Raw genomic sequence first — 17,663 nt, forward strand, 5'->3', positions numbered from 1 at the left:
CCTGGTTTAGTTCCACCACCCATCCTTAACTTTGGGATTCAACCCAAGTGTGATGATTGCAGCAGTGTAACACGATGAACATAGTACAGTTTTGTACCTACCGTAAATGTAGATGTTCGAGTGTTCACACTGCTGCATTACAGGTTACCCTCCCTCCATCCCCTCTGAACTAGCTGGACGTACCTGTACCTTTCTATCCTATACAACCTCTGTGGTGTATTTGCTTGTGACTGAGGGTAATGTTTTATTTTTATATAACAATATGTTTTGCCTACCTATTGAGGGCACCTGACATCTGGGGCAAGAAAAACTGAAGAAAATGGCATTGGATGCATCTTATATACCCCTGGCACACTGACGTCAGGGAAGAAGCGACAGCAACCGACGCCAGACCAAGACTTTGGAACTCGGGCCGACTGTGGGACCGCCTGACGGCAGGATAACCCAAGTGTGATGACTGCAGCAGTGTGAACACTCGAACATCTACATTTATGGTAGGTACAAAACTGTACTTTTTATACTTTCTTCCCTACAGCTCAGAACATACTCAATTTCCATATCTAAAAATTCATTATTATAGCCCCTCTCTATAAATTAATTCTTCAATTCCTTTGTTTGTTTCTTACATTCTTCTATAGAAGTATCGAGTCTACTAATCCTAAAGAACTGGGCTTTGGTAATGCTTTTGAACTCCCTAGATGCAATTCCCCAGCATTGCCTTTCAGTGGAAATGCCAGCATTGTTGGGGAATTGTGCAGGTACCAAGTGCTGTTTCTGAGTGTTTGCCCCTTCCCCTCTTGTGGTGTGAGTGTAGAGATGATTATATTGGGAAGTGGGGGGGTTGCAGCCCCCCCCCCCCCACACACACACATAGGAGGTTGCAGACAGGGGCTTGCATCCCTGCAAAGAAATACTGAAAACTGTGTTTTTGGAAGCTTATTTTCAGGGAGTTGTCTTTCGGGGAATAAAGGCTGGAGAAATTGTGATTCATCAACTCATGATGGAAGCCTTGTAGATTACCTGAGAAATGTAATGAATTGTCTAGTGCAAATTCGTTACATCATCTTACAGGTCTTTCTCCTCTGTCCTCCAGATTGTGTGAACTAAAATATGGCCATCCAAGTTTGGTCGTGCAGTTTTTGAAAGAAAAACATTTTCTGTGATTGTCTGCTATGTTCAACTTGTATTTGATGATTCATTTGGAAGACCATTTCTGGATATGCTTCACACCTTCATCAAGTTTATGATTTTTATATAGTGTCTAGAGGTAGAGCTGATTTTGTAGACTTTAGTGCAGGGACTGTTGCTGTGATGGGTACTGGCTGTTGCTTCAGTCCATAAGACTTTATAGTATTGTTTAGTGTTTCCTGTGTGTGACAGCTGTAGAAGAAACTCATATAAAAGATGTGTAGTAAGAGACTCAACCACAACTTGTGCAGTTCCACTTTTCCAAAAGAGTATTGGTGTAGGTTGGATTAAAGAAGAAATGTCATTTGTGGAGGTTTGTTTTCTCTAGTTTCCAGAAATGGTAAGGGGTGTTTTTGTTGTCTTTTTGGTCTTTGAACATATAGTGCCTCAAGCTGGTGGCACGGGTAGTATCTTGAAAACTAAAAAACACAAGCTGGAAAGCTGTGATAAATCTGATTTCAGTCCTCCCATCTGTCCCTTTCTGTCCCATCAGCCTCTGAGGAATTAGACCAGTAGTAAAGTCACCATTTCAAGCTTGCTAGCTTCTGCAGATTCCTCTCTTTGAAGATGCATTGTTATGGAGAGTATTTTCTGTAACTTTAATCTGTTTAGTGGTGTTTGTAGGTGGATTGGACACACTAAATTGGCCCTAGGCATGAGTGCGTGCGCGCATGTGCCTTCTGTGGAAGGTTGGGCACCGGGCTGGCAACTCGACACCATAAAACTCTACTGCCCATCATGAGCAGACAGGTGATCCGCTGTGGCGACCCCTAACCAGGAAAAGCCGAAAGAAGAGTTATTTGTACCTTGTACATACAATCAGCCATTTTCTTTGCCAAAAACTAACTTAGCTTTTTAAAAATGTTTGATAAAATGGCTGTGTTATTATGGAACAGTCTCAGCATCACCATCTCTTTTGAGAAATCCATTTTTATTGCTTTGAAAAGTAAGTGTTAACCTTTTTCTGACAATAAATTCCTAAGTGATCTTTCTGGTGTGGTGTAGATGTTGGGAATGGTTTGGACCAACATTCTCTTTCAGGTTAAGTAGTGTTTGCTTAGATCCAAGTTAGTTGTCATCTTTATTATTTTTTTAAATAATCAGAACTAAGACAAACTGAAATCAAATACATGTTTGTTTGCACAGTCAATTATTGTTTGTGGTCTTCCTATTACTGTAATGCATTCATATCACTGGAAGCTTTGGTTACTGTTCTTTGTGGTGGTGGTGTCTGATCAATGTTATTTTTCCATGTGCACGCAGCCTTTCCATATGCACGCAGCCTTTCCATTGCACGCAACCTTTCCATGGTTTCCCTGCTTCTTTACAACTACATTACCACCCGTGAATTAGTCACAGATGGAAACATAAGTTCAGATCCATAAAGGTTACTACGAATTGTACACGTAGGGTAAACTTTGAGTGAATAGACAGCACAAGCATTGAGGATAGGGCTGTTCTGGAATTCAGATAGTGCTACACAGTATGCAGTTTGTAGTAACCTTTATGAATATTAGCCTATAAGTATAATTTCTTCTGGGTAACAGAAGTGTTTTAGTCAGGTCAGAAATATTTTTTTTTAATTTTATTTTTGTAGTTTTTGACGAATGGGTGGACTAAACCACAAGTGTTCAAATTTGGCTCATGACTTTTTACAAATAATGAAAACAAAGAGTTACAGAATACTTTGACAAGTAATAAAAGTGCTTAGATTGCTTCTTTTAACAGGTAATGAAAGGCTGAAGTACATCATGATGATGCACAGAAACTTGAGAGGTTGATTGTGCGTGCAGGATATATCTTGGTTGTTGTGGATGAGCAGATACTTAGCACTAAGATGCATTTCTTGGAAAAATACGACTTGGACACAAGCTGCTTCTCTAACTAGCTGAAATGCAAATGTCGTTTTTAAGGATGACAAGATGATTTTCTTGGAGATATTTTACTGAAGTTGAGTTTCAAAGTTTAGGAGCTTCAGCAAAGAAGGCTTTTTGAAAGTGTGTGCACTCTGAGTAAGTGGTGAAAGTGCTTTTGTAAAATTGTTCCTGCTTTTTGGAATTCTGTACAAAAAAAAAAAAAAATTGTATCATGTCTAAAAGACCATCTACTGGACATATTTTTCAACCTCTTAGCACAAGGAATCTAGACAGCCTTAAATGTAGGGACAAGGGCCCAGAAATAAGGACATATTTTTAAATATTGCTCTAAGAAACTTGTAACATTGTTAGAATAATATGATTTGTATTAGCATGTATTTTCTGAAGGATATGAAGCCTGAGACTCAAACGTATGCCATTCTTTAGTGACTTAAATCCTCTGATTGCCAGAAAACCACACATTTTATGAGGAACAGACCAAAAACATGAGGCAAAAATCTTGACATTCTGCATAAATATGGACAGCTGAGTGGTATGCTACTGAATGAATACAAATGTTCATACTGCATTGACCAAGGGCAACTACAGCTCTTCACTTCTACATGTTTAGCAGTGATCATAATGCTGATACTCTCTTTATGATATAGGTTGTACAAAGCTGATTCTGTGTGAACTTTTTTTTTTAAATCTTTTGTAATTTAGTTTGTCCTAAGATTTATTTATTCTGTCACTATTTTTCTGTTTTGCATTAGCTGCTGTGTTTTCTTTTCAGTTTGTCTAACTGTATTATTCATGTTTGTCTTGTTCATTTTGTATTTTGCCTTGTAACTTGGGTTGGGCCTCAAAGTGGTCCTTAGACCAATTCCCCAACAGTTCAACAAACTGTAAATAAGAAAGTACATAAACAAGTGACACATTTAAAGATGTAGGTATCTAGATAGGATCCAGGTTTCAGTTCTCCAAGGTTAGTTAGCAATGGTCAAGATATAACAGTCATCAAACAAGGAAAGTTGTATTAAGTATAAAACTGTTAAACCTAATAGTCTAAATAGGGAACTCGTTTGAATACATTTGATCTGTTAACTGCTTAATGATTCTTCTGACTGATTCTGTTTTAGTTTTAAAAGGTGTTTTCATTTTTGTGTTTTGTTCCCCCAAAGGATTTACTGAGACACTGGGTTTTTATCACACTGAATTTCACAGCTTGTTGCTTTTTTGCCATTTTGTTATCAACTAGATAACGTTGTATGCTCAACCAGGTTGTCTGCAACTTTGTGAAGTCAAGTGATCTGTTAAGCTTCAGTCGTTTGTGTCCCGAATCATCAGAACTCTTTGGTGCCACATCAGAAGGATTCCAAACATTTGCTCATCCATTGTTCTTTTTTTGCATTATCCATGAATTATCCTGTGCATTGAACTAAATGTAAATTGCACAGCTGTAAGTTGGCCAGTTGCATGTCTTGATTATCAGCTTTTCTAGGTGACTTTTGCCTTCATGACTACTGACTGTCAAGCTGACGTCCCCTAATCAGATAGTGTCCATTCTTCCCTCTACTCTAGGGATTCCACCCAGAGCCGATGCAAAAGTTGTCCTATGGGGTCATCATGCAGGTATTCTTGAGGGTGCTTTTTCTCACTCTGTCATATTTGCAATGAGAACATTTTAAATAGCCTAAACAGATCCTCTGGATGAGGGATTATGCAACCCGTGCCATTGTGGTGCCCGCAATGCCTTCCTCATGTGAGTGCATATTTCTGTATACTCTCTTTGAAGGCCGTGATGTCCTCTCTCTGGGCCAGTATTCAAGGAACCTGAATCCTCACCACTGACACTGGTGAGGGTCGTTCACTTGGAACAGGACTAAATGCACACTATTTCCAGATGCAGCTCTCTGCATCAAACACAGTTTCCCTTAAGAGCACGCAGGGAACACACTCAGTCCAGGGTCCGAGTTTCCTTCTCTCTCTCTCCCTCTCCAGGCCCCCATAGACTCCCAACTGGCACAGCTGTACAGTTGAATCCTCATCTGAGTGTCCAAGCCAAGTCCTCCATCACCCTCTCTGTGAAACTAGTGCTGTGTGTTCCTGCTCCAAGTGGCTGACACACGTACACCCCTGGGAAAGGCTGGCACAAATTTACTAGCTATGCCCCCTTCTGCCCAGACTGTAAGGTAGCTAACACTGCCATGAGACGCTCCAAAGCCAGTTACTCTAAAGCTCCTACAAGGGTATCCAATTATACTGAGTGAAATTAATATTAATACAAACGACAGTGTTTGACTAATGCAGTATGGGTTTCAGGAGTGGCCACAGATTCACCAAACAGATATAAGCACGCTCAAAGTAAAGGACAAGCCACAGTGAAAAGTTTAGGTATTTTAATAATAAATAAAAAAACATAAAATATGGAATATCTATTTACAATAAACACCAGAGTTTCAATCACAGGAAGTATTAAAATAACAGATGAATAGATTCATACAGATACAGAAAACCAGTACTTAACTAATCTTGCAATATTTACCTGACTTATCTAAAGAAATACTTTTCCCGGTTACTTACTAGAGCAAGACCAGATGAAGTAGGTGAGTTCTATGCTTCGATGTCAGGTTACAAAAGCAGACAGCCATGAGACTTCTGTCTCGTATACAATTAAAACATAATTTCAGTCTGGATTACAGAATGACATCACATACATCGTGTCATCTGACTTCTGGTTCCCATACTACCCCATTACTAGAAGCTGCCAGGATGTAGCACACTTGTGTTTCTTTACACACCTAGAGCTTTGCTAAGATCTGTTGCAGCTTCTGGAAATCATAAAACTATTTCAGCACTTCTAACCTTCCAGGGTCACAATTAGTTCACTGCTAAGGACAATACAAGAACTCCTAGTCGTTTTCACAGACATTTCATCTCTGGCTGTATTCAGAACTGAAAGATGCAATCTTTATGGCCTAGCAGGTAATTTTATTTCAAACTGTTTTTTTCAAAGTTAGCTGGACTGAGGTTATCCTCTTCTCTGTTACAATGTTAATTTCAACAGTTACCATACAGTCTGACATACGGGTGTATTTTTCTTTCTGTCCCGCAGGACCCATTGTTGATACATTTTTTAAAACAAGCAACTTTATAAATGCATTTTTCAACACAAGCATCTGTACAAATCCATTTGATGTACAAATGACATAATTTACAAAACTCCAGCTAGCTACACTGGCATGTGTTACACATCGACTGCCCTACTTATCCTGGCATAAGTGGCAATACCTGACATCATTACAAAGACTACTACACATCAGTGGCTTGAAGAGCCTAGTGCCCCACCCCCAGATCTCTCCTCTACTTTAACATCCCACCTCCGAGAGATGTAGTCAGAATATGCAGCCAGCGCATTCTTCCACACCTCAAGGTAGGTCTGCCCATCCTTTGTGCTAGTGTTATCATGCATCTGAGCCACTAGACAAAATAGGGTCACATTTCATATCCTGAGTATGTGTAGTAACAGTAACACAGATACTCATTCAGGCTTTTTACTGGCAGAGTTAACATGGCTGTTTTAGAGCTGCAGACTGCTGGAAGGGTGTAGGAACTGTGCTAGTGAAGCAAATCAAAGAACCTGTTTCCATAAGGAGTTGTACAGGTACTGCACAATGTAGCAGGAATTTTGTGTGTAGTAGAGGTTACTTTACTATGTAAAGTGTGAGTATGTAAACAGATGGAGTAAAAAGAAAATAATCTAATATACAAGGAAATGGTCATCTATAAAATAACCACTTCACAAAGTTTTCACACTTTATATTAATGCATCAGGTTAAAAAACTGTAGTATACATAGAAATGAAATAACCACTCTTTTATTGCTACCTGTAAGATTTGGATCTCCATCAGATTAAAAATTCTACCAGCAGTAGCACAATATGTATTTATTAATACTCTGCTAAGACAAGTCCCCACATGGGCTGTCACCAAGCTGAGGGAGCCTATAACAAGAGATCCTGTAGAAGTATTAGAAATATTTTGGAAATTCTATGGAAATCTGTATAAAGCAGAGAAATATGGAAATCAAGAAAAGGTGCAAATGGAAATGTTTATGGAAGAATTAAATATGCCAAAGTCAGACGTAGATAAGGCTCAATTACTAACAGGATATGAGGAAATGAGATAATAGTGATGTATAACCAATCTACAGGAAAGCCCCCAGGAATAGATGGTATTCCTGTGGAAGTTTGGAAGCTAGGAGGGAAGAGTGAAAGATCTGGAAGGTTTTGTTTAACAGTATTTTAAGAGGAGGAGAAGTATCAATGTCCTGAAAGAAAGCAATGGTAGCTGTAATACTTACAGGGTTAAGATTCATCAGATCCAGCTTCATACAGGTATATTTCAATACTAAAGCGTGATTATAAAGTGTTTATATCTATAATGGCTAAAAAGAATGTCAAAATTGATAAATCTGGATCAATGTGGTTTTGTTGAGAGGATGCAAACATTTGACAACATTAATAGAACAATGATGATCAGGGGAAAGCAGAATGTAAGAAAATGCAAATATTATTGGTGGGTCTTGATGCAGGGAAACATTTGACAAAGTAAGCTGGGACTTTAGCAGGGCAATGGAAGCATTTGTATTCCCTGATAAAAAATTATACGGTTGATTAGGAGGCTATATTAGGGATTGCCAGTGAAAATCAATGGGTAGGTTCCTCTGATAATTTCTGCTTGAGCAGAAGAAACAGGCAGGGGTGTCATCTTTCCCCCATTTTATTTGCATTATATTTAGAACCATTGAGCAAGAAAATAAGGGACTTAGAAATTCAAGGCTATAATTGGTATGCTAGTCAAGTAAAGCTGGCTGTATTTGCAGATATTATTTTATACCTGATAAAACCAGAAAAGGGCATTACAGTGTTGTGGAACATTCTGAAATAGTTTCATATCTTTTCGGGATACAAAATTAATGAAACTAAAACAAAGGCAGTAGTGGCAAAGTATGTACCCACACACGAATTGGCTCAGCAGTATCCATATTTATGGGGACATGATAAATTTAAGTATTTAGTAGTATGTATTAAAAATGATTTAGGAGTGGTAGCTAAGGATATGTGGGAAGAAATTAAACAAAAGATGATACAAAATCTGAGAAATTGGAAGCTTCGTTATATGGCTGTGGATAGTAAGATACAAGTAGTTAAAATATTTTAGTCCATTTAGTCTTGTATATAGGTCAGGCATATTTTTATCAGTCAGAGGAGAAGTTGTGTATAGCAATTAATAGAGCTGAAAGAGTTTATCTGGGAAGGGAAGACTTCAAGAGTCAAGTGGGATAAGCTGATTCTTATAGAACAGGATGGATTGGGATTACCCAATTTGAAGGGGTATTTTAGAGCTACACAGTTAAGGCTCCTATATGTGTGTATATATATATATATATATATATATATATAGCATTAAGTAGAAAACCTATTGATTCAAAGTGGAAAGGGGTGATGAAATGGGGGGGGTGCTCAAGAAACAAGGAGAGACTGGGATTTTGGATGCAGACCTTTAAGGAGAATAACTATAATCATACAGAATATTATTTTCATAAAGTAGCCAAAAGTATTCTAAGAACTAAGCCAACACAGGAATGGAGAAAGAAGGTTCTACCAATAGGAATGACTACAATTAGGGATACAGACAATAGGCAAGAGGGGACTGGAATTTATTGGAGAAAACTGGCAAAGAAACCAAGGTATTGGGAGCAAATAACTAAAGGGGGGAAAGGTAATTGAATGGGAAGAGGCCAAGAATTTATTTGGACTGCAGATTAGAAATTGCTTTCCCTGTCAAGGACCAATATCCGAGTATAGGCAAAGAGAAAGAAATAGGGGGTCCTAAATGAAAGACCAACATTGGTAGAGTTTTTAGTAGAGTCTGGAGCGGAAGCTGCCATTAAAAAAGGAGTACTTAGTAGAGCATATAAAATATTGCATGATAACTGTAAGAATCAATCAGAGGAGGTTAGAAAGGATTGGGAAGAGAGATTGGATAAGCAGTTCGCAAAGAAACAATGTGGGGATATATGTTTGTCTCCCAAATATTCAACAGAATCTAGAAGAATTAGGATTTTTACTTGGAAATGTTTACATAGGTATTTTATACCTCAAGTAAACGCTAGAGAATTTTTCCTCAGGTAGACAGCAAATGTTGGAGATGTGATGGGGATGAAAGCGGTAATTGGAAACATATTTTTCTGAGTGTAATGCGTTGGCAGATTTTAAAGATTCCCTGCAAACTACTGTCAGAGATGCTGGGTGAGCAAATTGGTGTAACTAGGGAAATTATTTTTCTGACCTATGATACAGAATCAAAATTGCCTAGACATAGTAAGGCCTTGCTGAGTCTTAATTATGGTGGCCACCAAAAAAGCAATTACTAGAAAATGGAAATCAAAGTCTAAACCAACGATACTAGAAGTAGTAAATATAGTAACAGAAATAAAACAACTAGAACTGGGATATTTAGAAAAGGGTAGAAGTAAATTACATAGGAAAAAATAGGAACTGTGGGAACAATGCATATAGGGGAGAAATGAAGTTTTAAAAGAAGGCAGGATTTGAATGAGCTATGTAATGTTTGCCTGACAGTGGTTGGGTAGATTATTAGTGATGTGTAATGTTTGCAACTAAAATTCTGTAAATATGGTTTGTGATGTAAAATGCTTGTGATTAAGATTATATCACAGTGGTTTGTTTTCATGTATGTAAATGTATGCCTGTGTCATAAGTGATAATTTAATAAAGATGTTTCTTTTGCCTATGTCATAAGTGATAATTTAATAAAGATATTTCTTGTTTAGAAAAAAGTCATCACATTTGCTTGGTACCTTGCATTTACATGAACAGACCTTAAAAAGTTTGACCCTGTTGCTGTGTAGATATTGTTTACATTTGCATTTGAATGTGTAATTAGGATACTGTTTTTTTTCTGCATTTCAGGTCTGATGTAACAAGCCAGCCAAATGAGACTAATTTTGGCAGGTCGTTGTTTGGTGGTTATTGTTCAACTTACCTTCCTGACTTTGTGTTACATGGCACACGCAGTGATGAAAAGATGAAACAGACCTTAATGGCTGATCTATTGCATACTGTGAATGTAAGTTTTTTGTATTTGTAGTTTGTGCCTCTGTAAAGGTATATGCTTTTTTCTGTCCTAGGGGTTGCTTTTAAACCTATGGAATACAGTCTGGAGAATCCTTTGTGTGCAAGTTACCACTGTTCATAGGTTCGTAAGTGTATATTAGGCTAATGACCACTACAGCCCTTAAAATCCTAGCCATGCAGCCCAAATGTGACCCACACATTTGGTTTATATGGGGAGGGGTTAATGACTGCCTCTGTCCATCAAATACATAGTGTTTTCCTATACTTATCCTTAGAAAGCTATTAAAGTAGAATAAAGCCCTTATGCGATGTGCTTGGTTGACCTTTATCTGCAGATGGCATCTATCGGTTTCTGTCATTGGGTAGTGTGTCCCCAGAATCTAGCTGGGCCTTTGATCTTTATGACCCTTAAAGATCCCTTGCTTTCTCATACATTCTTAACCTGCCTTTCATGTTATTCAGGAATTTATAGCAGTTCTTTTCTAACTCACTCCTCTTTCGTGTTTTTGCCACCAATAATTTGCTTTGTCATGACCCCTTTGTTAAGGAATTTATTGGAATGTTTTTCACTGTTACAGCTTTATTATTGTATGCTGATATATGTTAAACAGTTATGGCTGCCTTCCAGCCTGGCTTATCTTGTGTGCATATTTAAGTAATTGATCGTGGCTCAGTTCAAGTGTCTTCTTCAGATTTTGCACCACTTCAGTAAGTCATCCTTTGTTGCTTCTATTTGCATGTATTCTGGCAGGTGAAATTTCTGAGAATGGGAAAATGCTTGTTGTAGACATTTATTAGTAGTTTACCAACTGTTTACTGTGGCCACTGTGCTCGTACTGCTACTCGTGGCATCCCTCCTTATTCCTTTCAGGGACCCAGTACCCCTTTGAGGTCTGTATTCTGCAGTAGAAAAACTAACACTGCAGCCTTTTGAGCCAGCTTCTAAAGTTGATTTGAAAGAATTTCAGAACTGCAGGCTTTGTGAGTTAAACCTCCTCATATGCGCCTTTGTAAGGATAGAGACATAATGTTAACAAATCTGACCCTCATCTCTAAAGTAGCCACTGAGTCAAACTTGACACTGTCAGTTTGCCTGAATTCTTTTTGAATTACTGCAATAAAGGCAAGTATAAATTACATTGCATTGTATGAATGTGTGTAGGGAGATTCTGTTTGGACAAGATAAAATCGACAAAAAAAGATTTCCCATTATTTGTATAGCTTTTCAGGCTGTATCAAATGTTACATAAAATTTATCATTCTCTATTATGCCTCCAACACATTCAACCTGAGTACTGTCTGCTTCACAATACGTTTTCAAAAATACATCCTTCGAGATGATAAAGCATCTTTGACATGAGCTTCTTCTGAGTACTGTTGCATGTTGTTACAAGCTGAATGTGATCTCTGAGTCTTTGAGTTCCTTTGGGTCCACAGGTGTATGAGGTATCCCTTTGTGATGCCACCAAGGAAAACTAGCCTGGGACTCTGCTTTAATCATTTTGAAGAAGATTGAGCTGATTGTTAGATACTAAAGTTATGTGCTTACCATAATGATAGATCTGCATGATTATAGCCCCTCTTCAGTGTGCCACCCTGCACCCCAAGTCTGTGGTCAAAGTCTAGGAAGTCCATCATTAAGCTTCTGTTTCTCCATGTACTTTGCTGTCAAGAGGCTTATTTGGAGATTTGTAGAGGCAGTGATCAATTGGAGCATTATTGGTAAGGGAGAGGAGTTACAGCTTTTGAAAATTTCATAAGCCAAACTGCTCAGAACTGTAGTCTGTCATAATGATTTTTTTTAATTAGCTACAATTGTACACATCTGTCATTGTAGAAAGTACATAATTTTCTTTTAATTCACACCTCTGGCCTTCTTAGCAGTGAGTACATTGACAAGGAATACTGCTACTGTTACCTCTTTTTTTGTCTGATTTTGATCAAGTTTGGAATTGGATGCCATGTGGTAGAAGTCTGTTCTTCATACAGAATATACAAGTTATACACGTGCTTCCATCAGAGGGTACACTCCTCTTTTTTTCGTGATGTGTGATGAAATATGCATATGACAGACTGTATTGGTTCACCACCACCAGTACAGTCTGTCAAAAGAACATCTTGTATGTATGTTCTTTTTACCGTCATAATGGGGTACTCCTCATCCATATGAATCTCTCCGCTTTTCAGCATGAAGGATCTGAGTCCCAAAAATAGTTGCTGCTTGCTCGGGAGCCCTGTGGACCCACTGATGAACAGCAGTTGAGAGGGAGCCTGTCACTTTAAAGACAGAGGCCTGTTCACTGGTAGTAAGTTGTCTCTGGATTGGACTAGTACAAGCTCTTAATGAAGATTTTAGCTTCAGCACTGGTCTTACTCTGCTGGGTGTGAAGCTACTTTGAGGCCACAGGCAGTGTTTTTCTGAGAGCCTCAATTTTTTGATAAATCAGTTGGCATGTGTGGATGAGTGAGTATAACATTGGCTATGTTGTTTTTCACTCTGGGTGCAGTTGTTAAGCTTGCAAGTTGCTGTTTGGGTGAGGCAGCTTATATGAACCTATCCTCCTTACTCCCAGTAAACATTGGGGTTCCACAAGGATCAATCCTAGGTCCCCTTCTTTTCTCATTATTTATCAATGACCTTCACTTGAATATACCCCAAGCCATCTGCATTCAATATGCTGATGACAATAATGTTTCCTCCCTCCAGTCCCTCACCCAAACAGTCTTCCATAATGTTGAAAAGTGGTTTATGGAACTCTCCTCCTTCTTAATCCCAAAACAAAACTTCTTACCTTTCTTCACTATCTCCTCTAACAATGCTACCTGTATTAGTCCAGATATGTCCACCGCCTATTAGGTGTAACAATTGACAATCATCTTAATTTTGATGACCACCTTAACAACACCACTAAATCAGTTTATAAAAAAAATCTTTAATTAACTCTTTACCCCCTCTTTCTTTCTGCTAGAAAACTGTAGCCCACCCTGATCTCACCCTTTTCTATGCCCCTCTGCTATATATACAAACCTGTCTAAAACAACATCACCAAACTTTCTACCTGCTACAATAGTATTACTAGATTCATATGCTACCCCTTTTTTAGAACCCACCATGTATTAACCTCAAGCAACTAGATTGGTAGAAACTCGACAACCACTTACTCTATCAACAATTAATAATCATTCATAAGACCTTTTTTTTTTCCCGCCTACCCCCTAGCCTTACAAAACTGATTTCACCTTATAAAACTACACCCACGCAAACTAACAAAGCCTTAACTGAATCAAAGAATAAAGCTGGAGACTCATTATTTTCAAAAATGCTGTAGGAAATCTGGAATCAACTACCTCAGGAAATAGCAAACCTAGACTCTACATTCCTTTTCAAGAAACATATCAAAGAACATCTAAAAACTCAATGGCTATGTCCTTGTACTAATCGAATTACTCACAACTCCCCTTATTTTACTTAACTTACTTCCACTATAAAACTAAACTTTTATTGTAGACAGACTTATCTTTAGATTGCCTCTAATCTCTAGCACATATTGAATGTTGTTTAGTATCTAACTGTATGTGTTCCTTAGTCCATGACTGTTAAACAACTATTTCTCTGACAGATTATGCGGATATTTGTCCAGCTAGACTAGCCCGGTCACCAAATGTAAAATAAAAAATAAAAATAAAAATAAAAATAAAATAAAATAAATGATGCAAGCTAACAAGTTGTATGGGTCAGCATAACAAACAGTGGTATTGGTTCAGCATACTACTAATCACATGTAACTTGTATTGCTTGCCATGCTTTTCTGGTCTGCTACCTGTGTCCATTAGTAGTGCCTGTGTGCATTCCTGGTATAGCTGACTGATGCATAAATAGGCATCTGTCCAGACATATGACCATAAAGTTGCATTCAGGCATATTATGACAGTTAAGACAATGTTGCTCTCACAAAAAATGCTTTCTTGTTGCCAACATGACCAGTTGCCCTGCTGCTATAAATATTCACACACACACACACACACACACACACACACACACACACACACACACACACACACACTATACATGTGCATCATGTGATAGGGTTGATGTGTTGGTCAGATTGAATACTACTTGATTGATATACTCAGTGAAATGTGATTGTAGGCTGTATTCTTTATTGATGATATTGTCAGACTGTATGTAACATGTCTGTCTTCCATTTTCTTCTTACAGTGTACAGAATGCGGGCTTGTCAGTGGATGGTTTGTGTCTACAAAGAATGTTGTGAATGTTGCTAATGGTGTTCTGCTGTGTATGTGTTGTATAGTTTACTGATTTGTCAGTATATAGTTCCAGTTACCCAAATTCTGAACGTTGCTTACATTCTCCTATTGGGTCAATACTTTGTTGGCTTCACAGAATTATTTGGAATGGGTTGAAAATGGTGAACAGGTATGTTAATGGAAACTGTCAGCATACTGCATCAGAAGATATTGCAACGTTCTGTTTTTCTAGTTGACCGCCATCTCCAGATGAACTCCTTAAATGGGTCTATTTTGTTCAATTAGCTCATCACTGATACTGGAATATATCAAATGCATGAACACCATGCTTGTCACAGGTCCTTAGGTTTGGCCTTCATGTAACTGTAGGCAGTAAGTGATGAATTCTGACAGATGTTTGAACGTTTCTCAGTAGTACTGTTCCCTGGGTAGTCCTCACATAACATGCTATATCGATGCCAAGAAGCAGCAAAAGCAAGATGCAGATGAGGAGTGTCTGTCTAGCAGTTGCATCAGCCATGTTGTACATAATCTGGCAGTCAGTACAGTAAGTACCTCCTGACAACACAGCTTTTAGCTTCAAAAATTACACAGTGATTACACACTGGTATTGCCAGTGTGTGCAACTCAGCTGTCATGTCTGTTGAATTTGCCATCCTGTTTTGCAGATGTCTACTCACCTGGCTAAAGAGTTGCATATCCATAAATCTCTTGCGGCCTACATTGTCAGAAATTTACAGCTGCCATTGGATTGCTTGGCTGGAAATAGTCTGGTAAGTAGTTACTACTCTTGTATTGTTTCCATAAAGAAATAATTATTTCAGTAGGCATGATACTGTCCATGTTTAGATACAGCAGAAATGTACTTCTATGTTGTGTGTTATAATGCTGTACTGAAATGCAGTTTGTGACATAACTGATGTGTGTGCAGTGTTCTGCTTGCTTCTCAGCTATTCCAGGATCACTCTGTTGATAGTTAATTAGAAGTACACGAAACAGCCACTAAGCCACTTGGTGCGCCTCGTAAAGCAATAGTGAGTGCAGAATTTAAACACATGCTATGCAATGGCATCTTTCCAGAGGAAAGGTGAAGATATTCTGCAAGTTTTCAGACAGCTGCTGTCAAACGTATCCTGAAGTGAATGATTCTCTTCCTCCATCACTCCAAGTATCCAGTAAACTTAAAACACAGGGCTAGTTATTCTGCGAGTCATAAGGATAATTGTCCTAGAAATAGCTGCAGTTGTCATTTCTGTGTCAAGAATACAGTGTAGATTTGATGTTGCATTCATTCCTTTTGGGTACTGTGACAGTGCCAGCACTAGGTGCATCACTTGGTTACAGTGCTGTTCATTAGACATGGTTCCACCCTTGACCACCTGTTTTCAGTTTAGTTGACACTCGATAACAGCTGTGACAACACCACCTTCCATCAGTTACATCTGTGCACATTGGTCATGGTTAACTCTGGACACAGTTCCTTATGTTTGCTGCACCACTCTGTAGATGGATGAGGAGGGCTGTGTTGGTTGTAAGTGTGCCACGTCTACCTCCTTGAACTGATGTTAGCCTGTAAAGTAGGCAGTGATGCCAGCAGATGGAGTTGTTTCACTGATGGTCCCCTAAACAGATTAGGTTCATTGGTAATAGTGACAGCAATATGCTGCAAGTAAGCATGCAGGAAGAGTATTGTACTGCCAGGTTTTCAGTAGTTTTGTTGCACAAAACTTACTGCTGTCCTTTGCACATCTAGTCTCTAGACATCCAGTTTTTAGAGCAGCAAGGTTGGTTGAATGCATAAACATTCCATGAGTGTCATGCTGGAGGGTATATGGATACTTGTAAAATGGATGATCACACCAGTTATTAATGTTGTGTGAAACTAAGTGCAGGATACCTTCGTGGCTGGTCTGGTGAAACTTGGTAGCAGACTGATACTTTGTGGATGGACATGCAAGTAGACCTGGACGATTCAGTATTGTTTGGATCAAGTTAACTTTGTCTGATCCAAGTACACCAAGTCCTTGATGTGCTGCCTTGTGTATTTTTTTGTATGTACTTCTCTCACACCCCTTTAATGTGGTGCATGATCCATGGTATTACATTGCCACCAATGTTTTGCAAATGGTCAAGGAAGGGATTGATTTGTACTTGTAAAAAGTACTGCTTAACAGTTTGTAAAAAGAAGATGTTAATCGTGTTTCACTGTTGCAGTCATTACTCTTGGGTTATCCTGCTGGCAGGCTACCCGCAGTCGGCCCGAATTCCAAGGTCTTGGTCTGGCGTCAGTTGCTGTCACCTGTTCCCTGACGTCAGTGCGCCAGGGGTATAAAAGATGCAGCCGACGCCATTTTCTTCAGTCTTTTTTGCCGCGCGGTGCCCAAAGCAAAAGCAGTTCGCAAGTGCCGGTCGGCCTTCTCCTGAGATTTTCAAAATCGAATTTCAGATCCGAAGTCTTCATTAAAGCTAAGTACCCCATTGGGGAAATTTTTTTCTTGCTCCAGACCGATGTCAGAAAAAGTTAACAATTGTATTTCTTGTGGGAAGCAAATACCTCATAAGGATTTTCATTCTTACTGTATTCCTTGTCTAGGCCCTGATCACGATGTTGCTAGCTGTCGGTTTTGTGCTAGATTTAACCAACGCACTATTAAGCATCGGTATGATTTTGCCTTTCATTACTTTGGCCGAAGGTTTAATTATATAATGCCGTCGGAACAGCCGACGACCGGAGTTTATAAAAAGCGCAAGGAAAATCAAAAGGACAGGCATCCGAGGTCCAAAACCGATGAGGCCCCCACTAGGCCAGTTGCCGGTTCTCAGTGAGGTGCTTTCGCAGCCCCTGACGCCCGCTACCTCAGAGCCACAGGCCGCTTCCGACTCCCACGTGGAGCCAACTAGGGCTCTGGATACTCAAGGTATTGGACTCTTGGAAACTATTCCCTCAGATGGGTCCGGAGCCGCTGAGCAGGCATCGGCTTCTGAGGGTGTTTTCAGACCTACACAGTTATATGACAAGCCAACCACAGCTTCAAAGACTAAAACAGCTCTAAAGACAAAGAAACAAGTACAGCATTCTCCTGGACAGACTTCCATGCCTAAGAAACAGATGCTTAAAATGGCCGAAGCCCTAATTACTTTGATCAGGGGTTCCTATCCCCCTCCTGATAAGAGGCCTAGTCAAGAGA

General features: G+C 39.0%; 1 protein-coding gene across 3 annotated transcripts in view; it reads left to right on the forward strand.

Moving 5' to 3' along the window:
• FNIP2 (folliculin interacting protein 2) overlaps nucleotides 1-17,663 on the forward strand; it is a 1,139,819-nt gene that overhangs the window by 853,534 nt on the left and 268,622 nt on the right. For all 3 annotated transcript variants that reach the window (XM_044062054.1, XM_044062052.1, XM_044062053.1), the window contains one exon: nucleotides 10,042-10,198. In XM_044062054.1, coding sequence (XP_043917989.1) covers nucleotides 10,042-10,198 — 157 coding nt within the window. The remainder of the gene's footprint in view (nucleotides 1-10,041; nucleotides 10,199-17,663) is intronic.

The sequence above is a fragment of the Protopterus annectens genome, chromosome 2.part1 (assembly GCF_019279795.1).
Source record: "Protopterus annectens isolate FY-2018-M chromosome 2.part1, PAN1.0, whole genome shotgun sequence".
Lineage (NCBI taxonomy): Eukaryota > Metazoa > Chordata > Ceratodontiformes > Protopteridae > Protopterus > Protopterus annectens.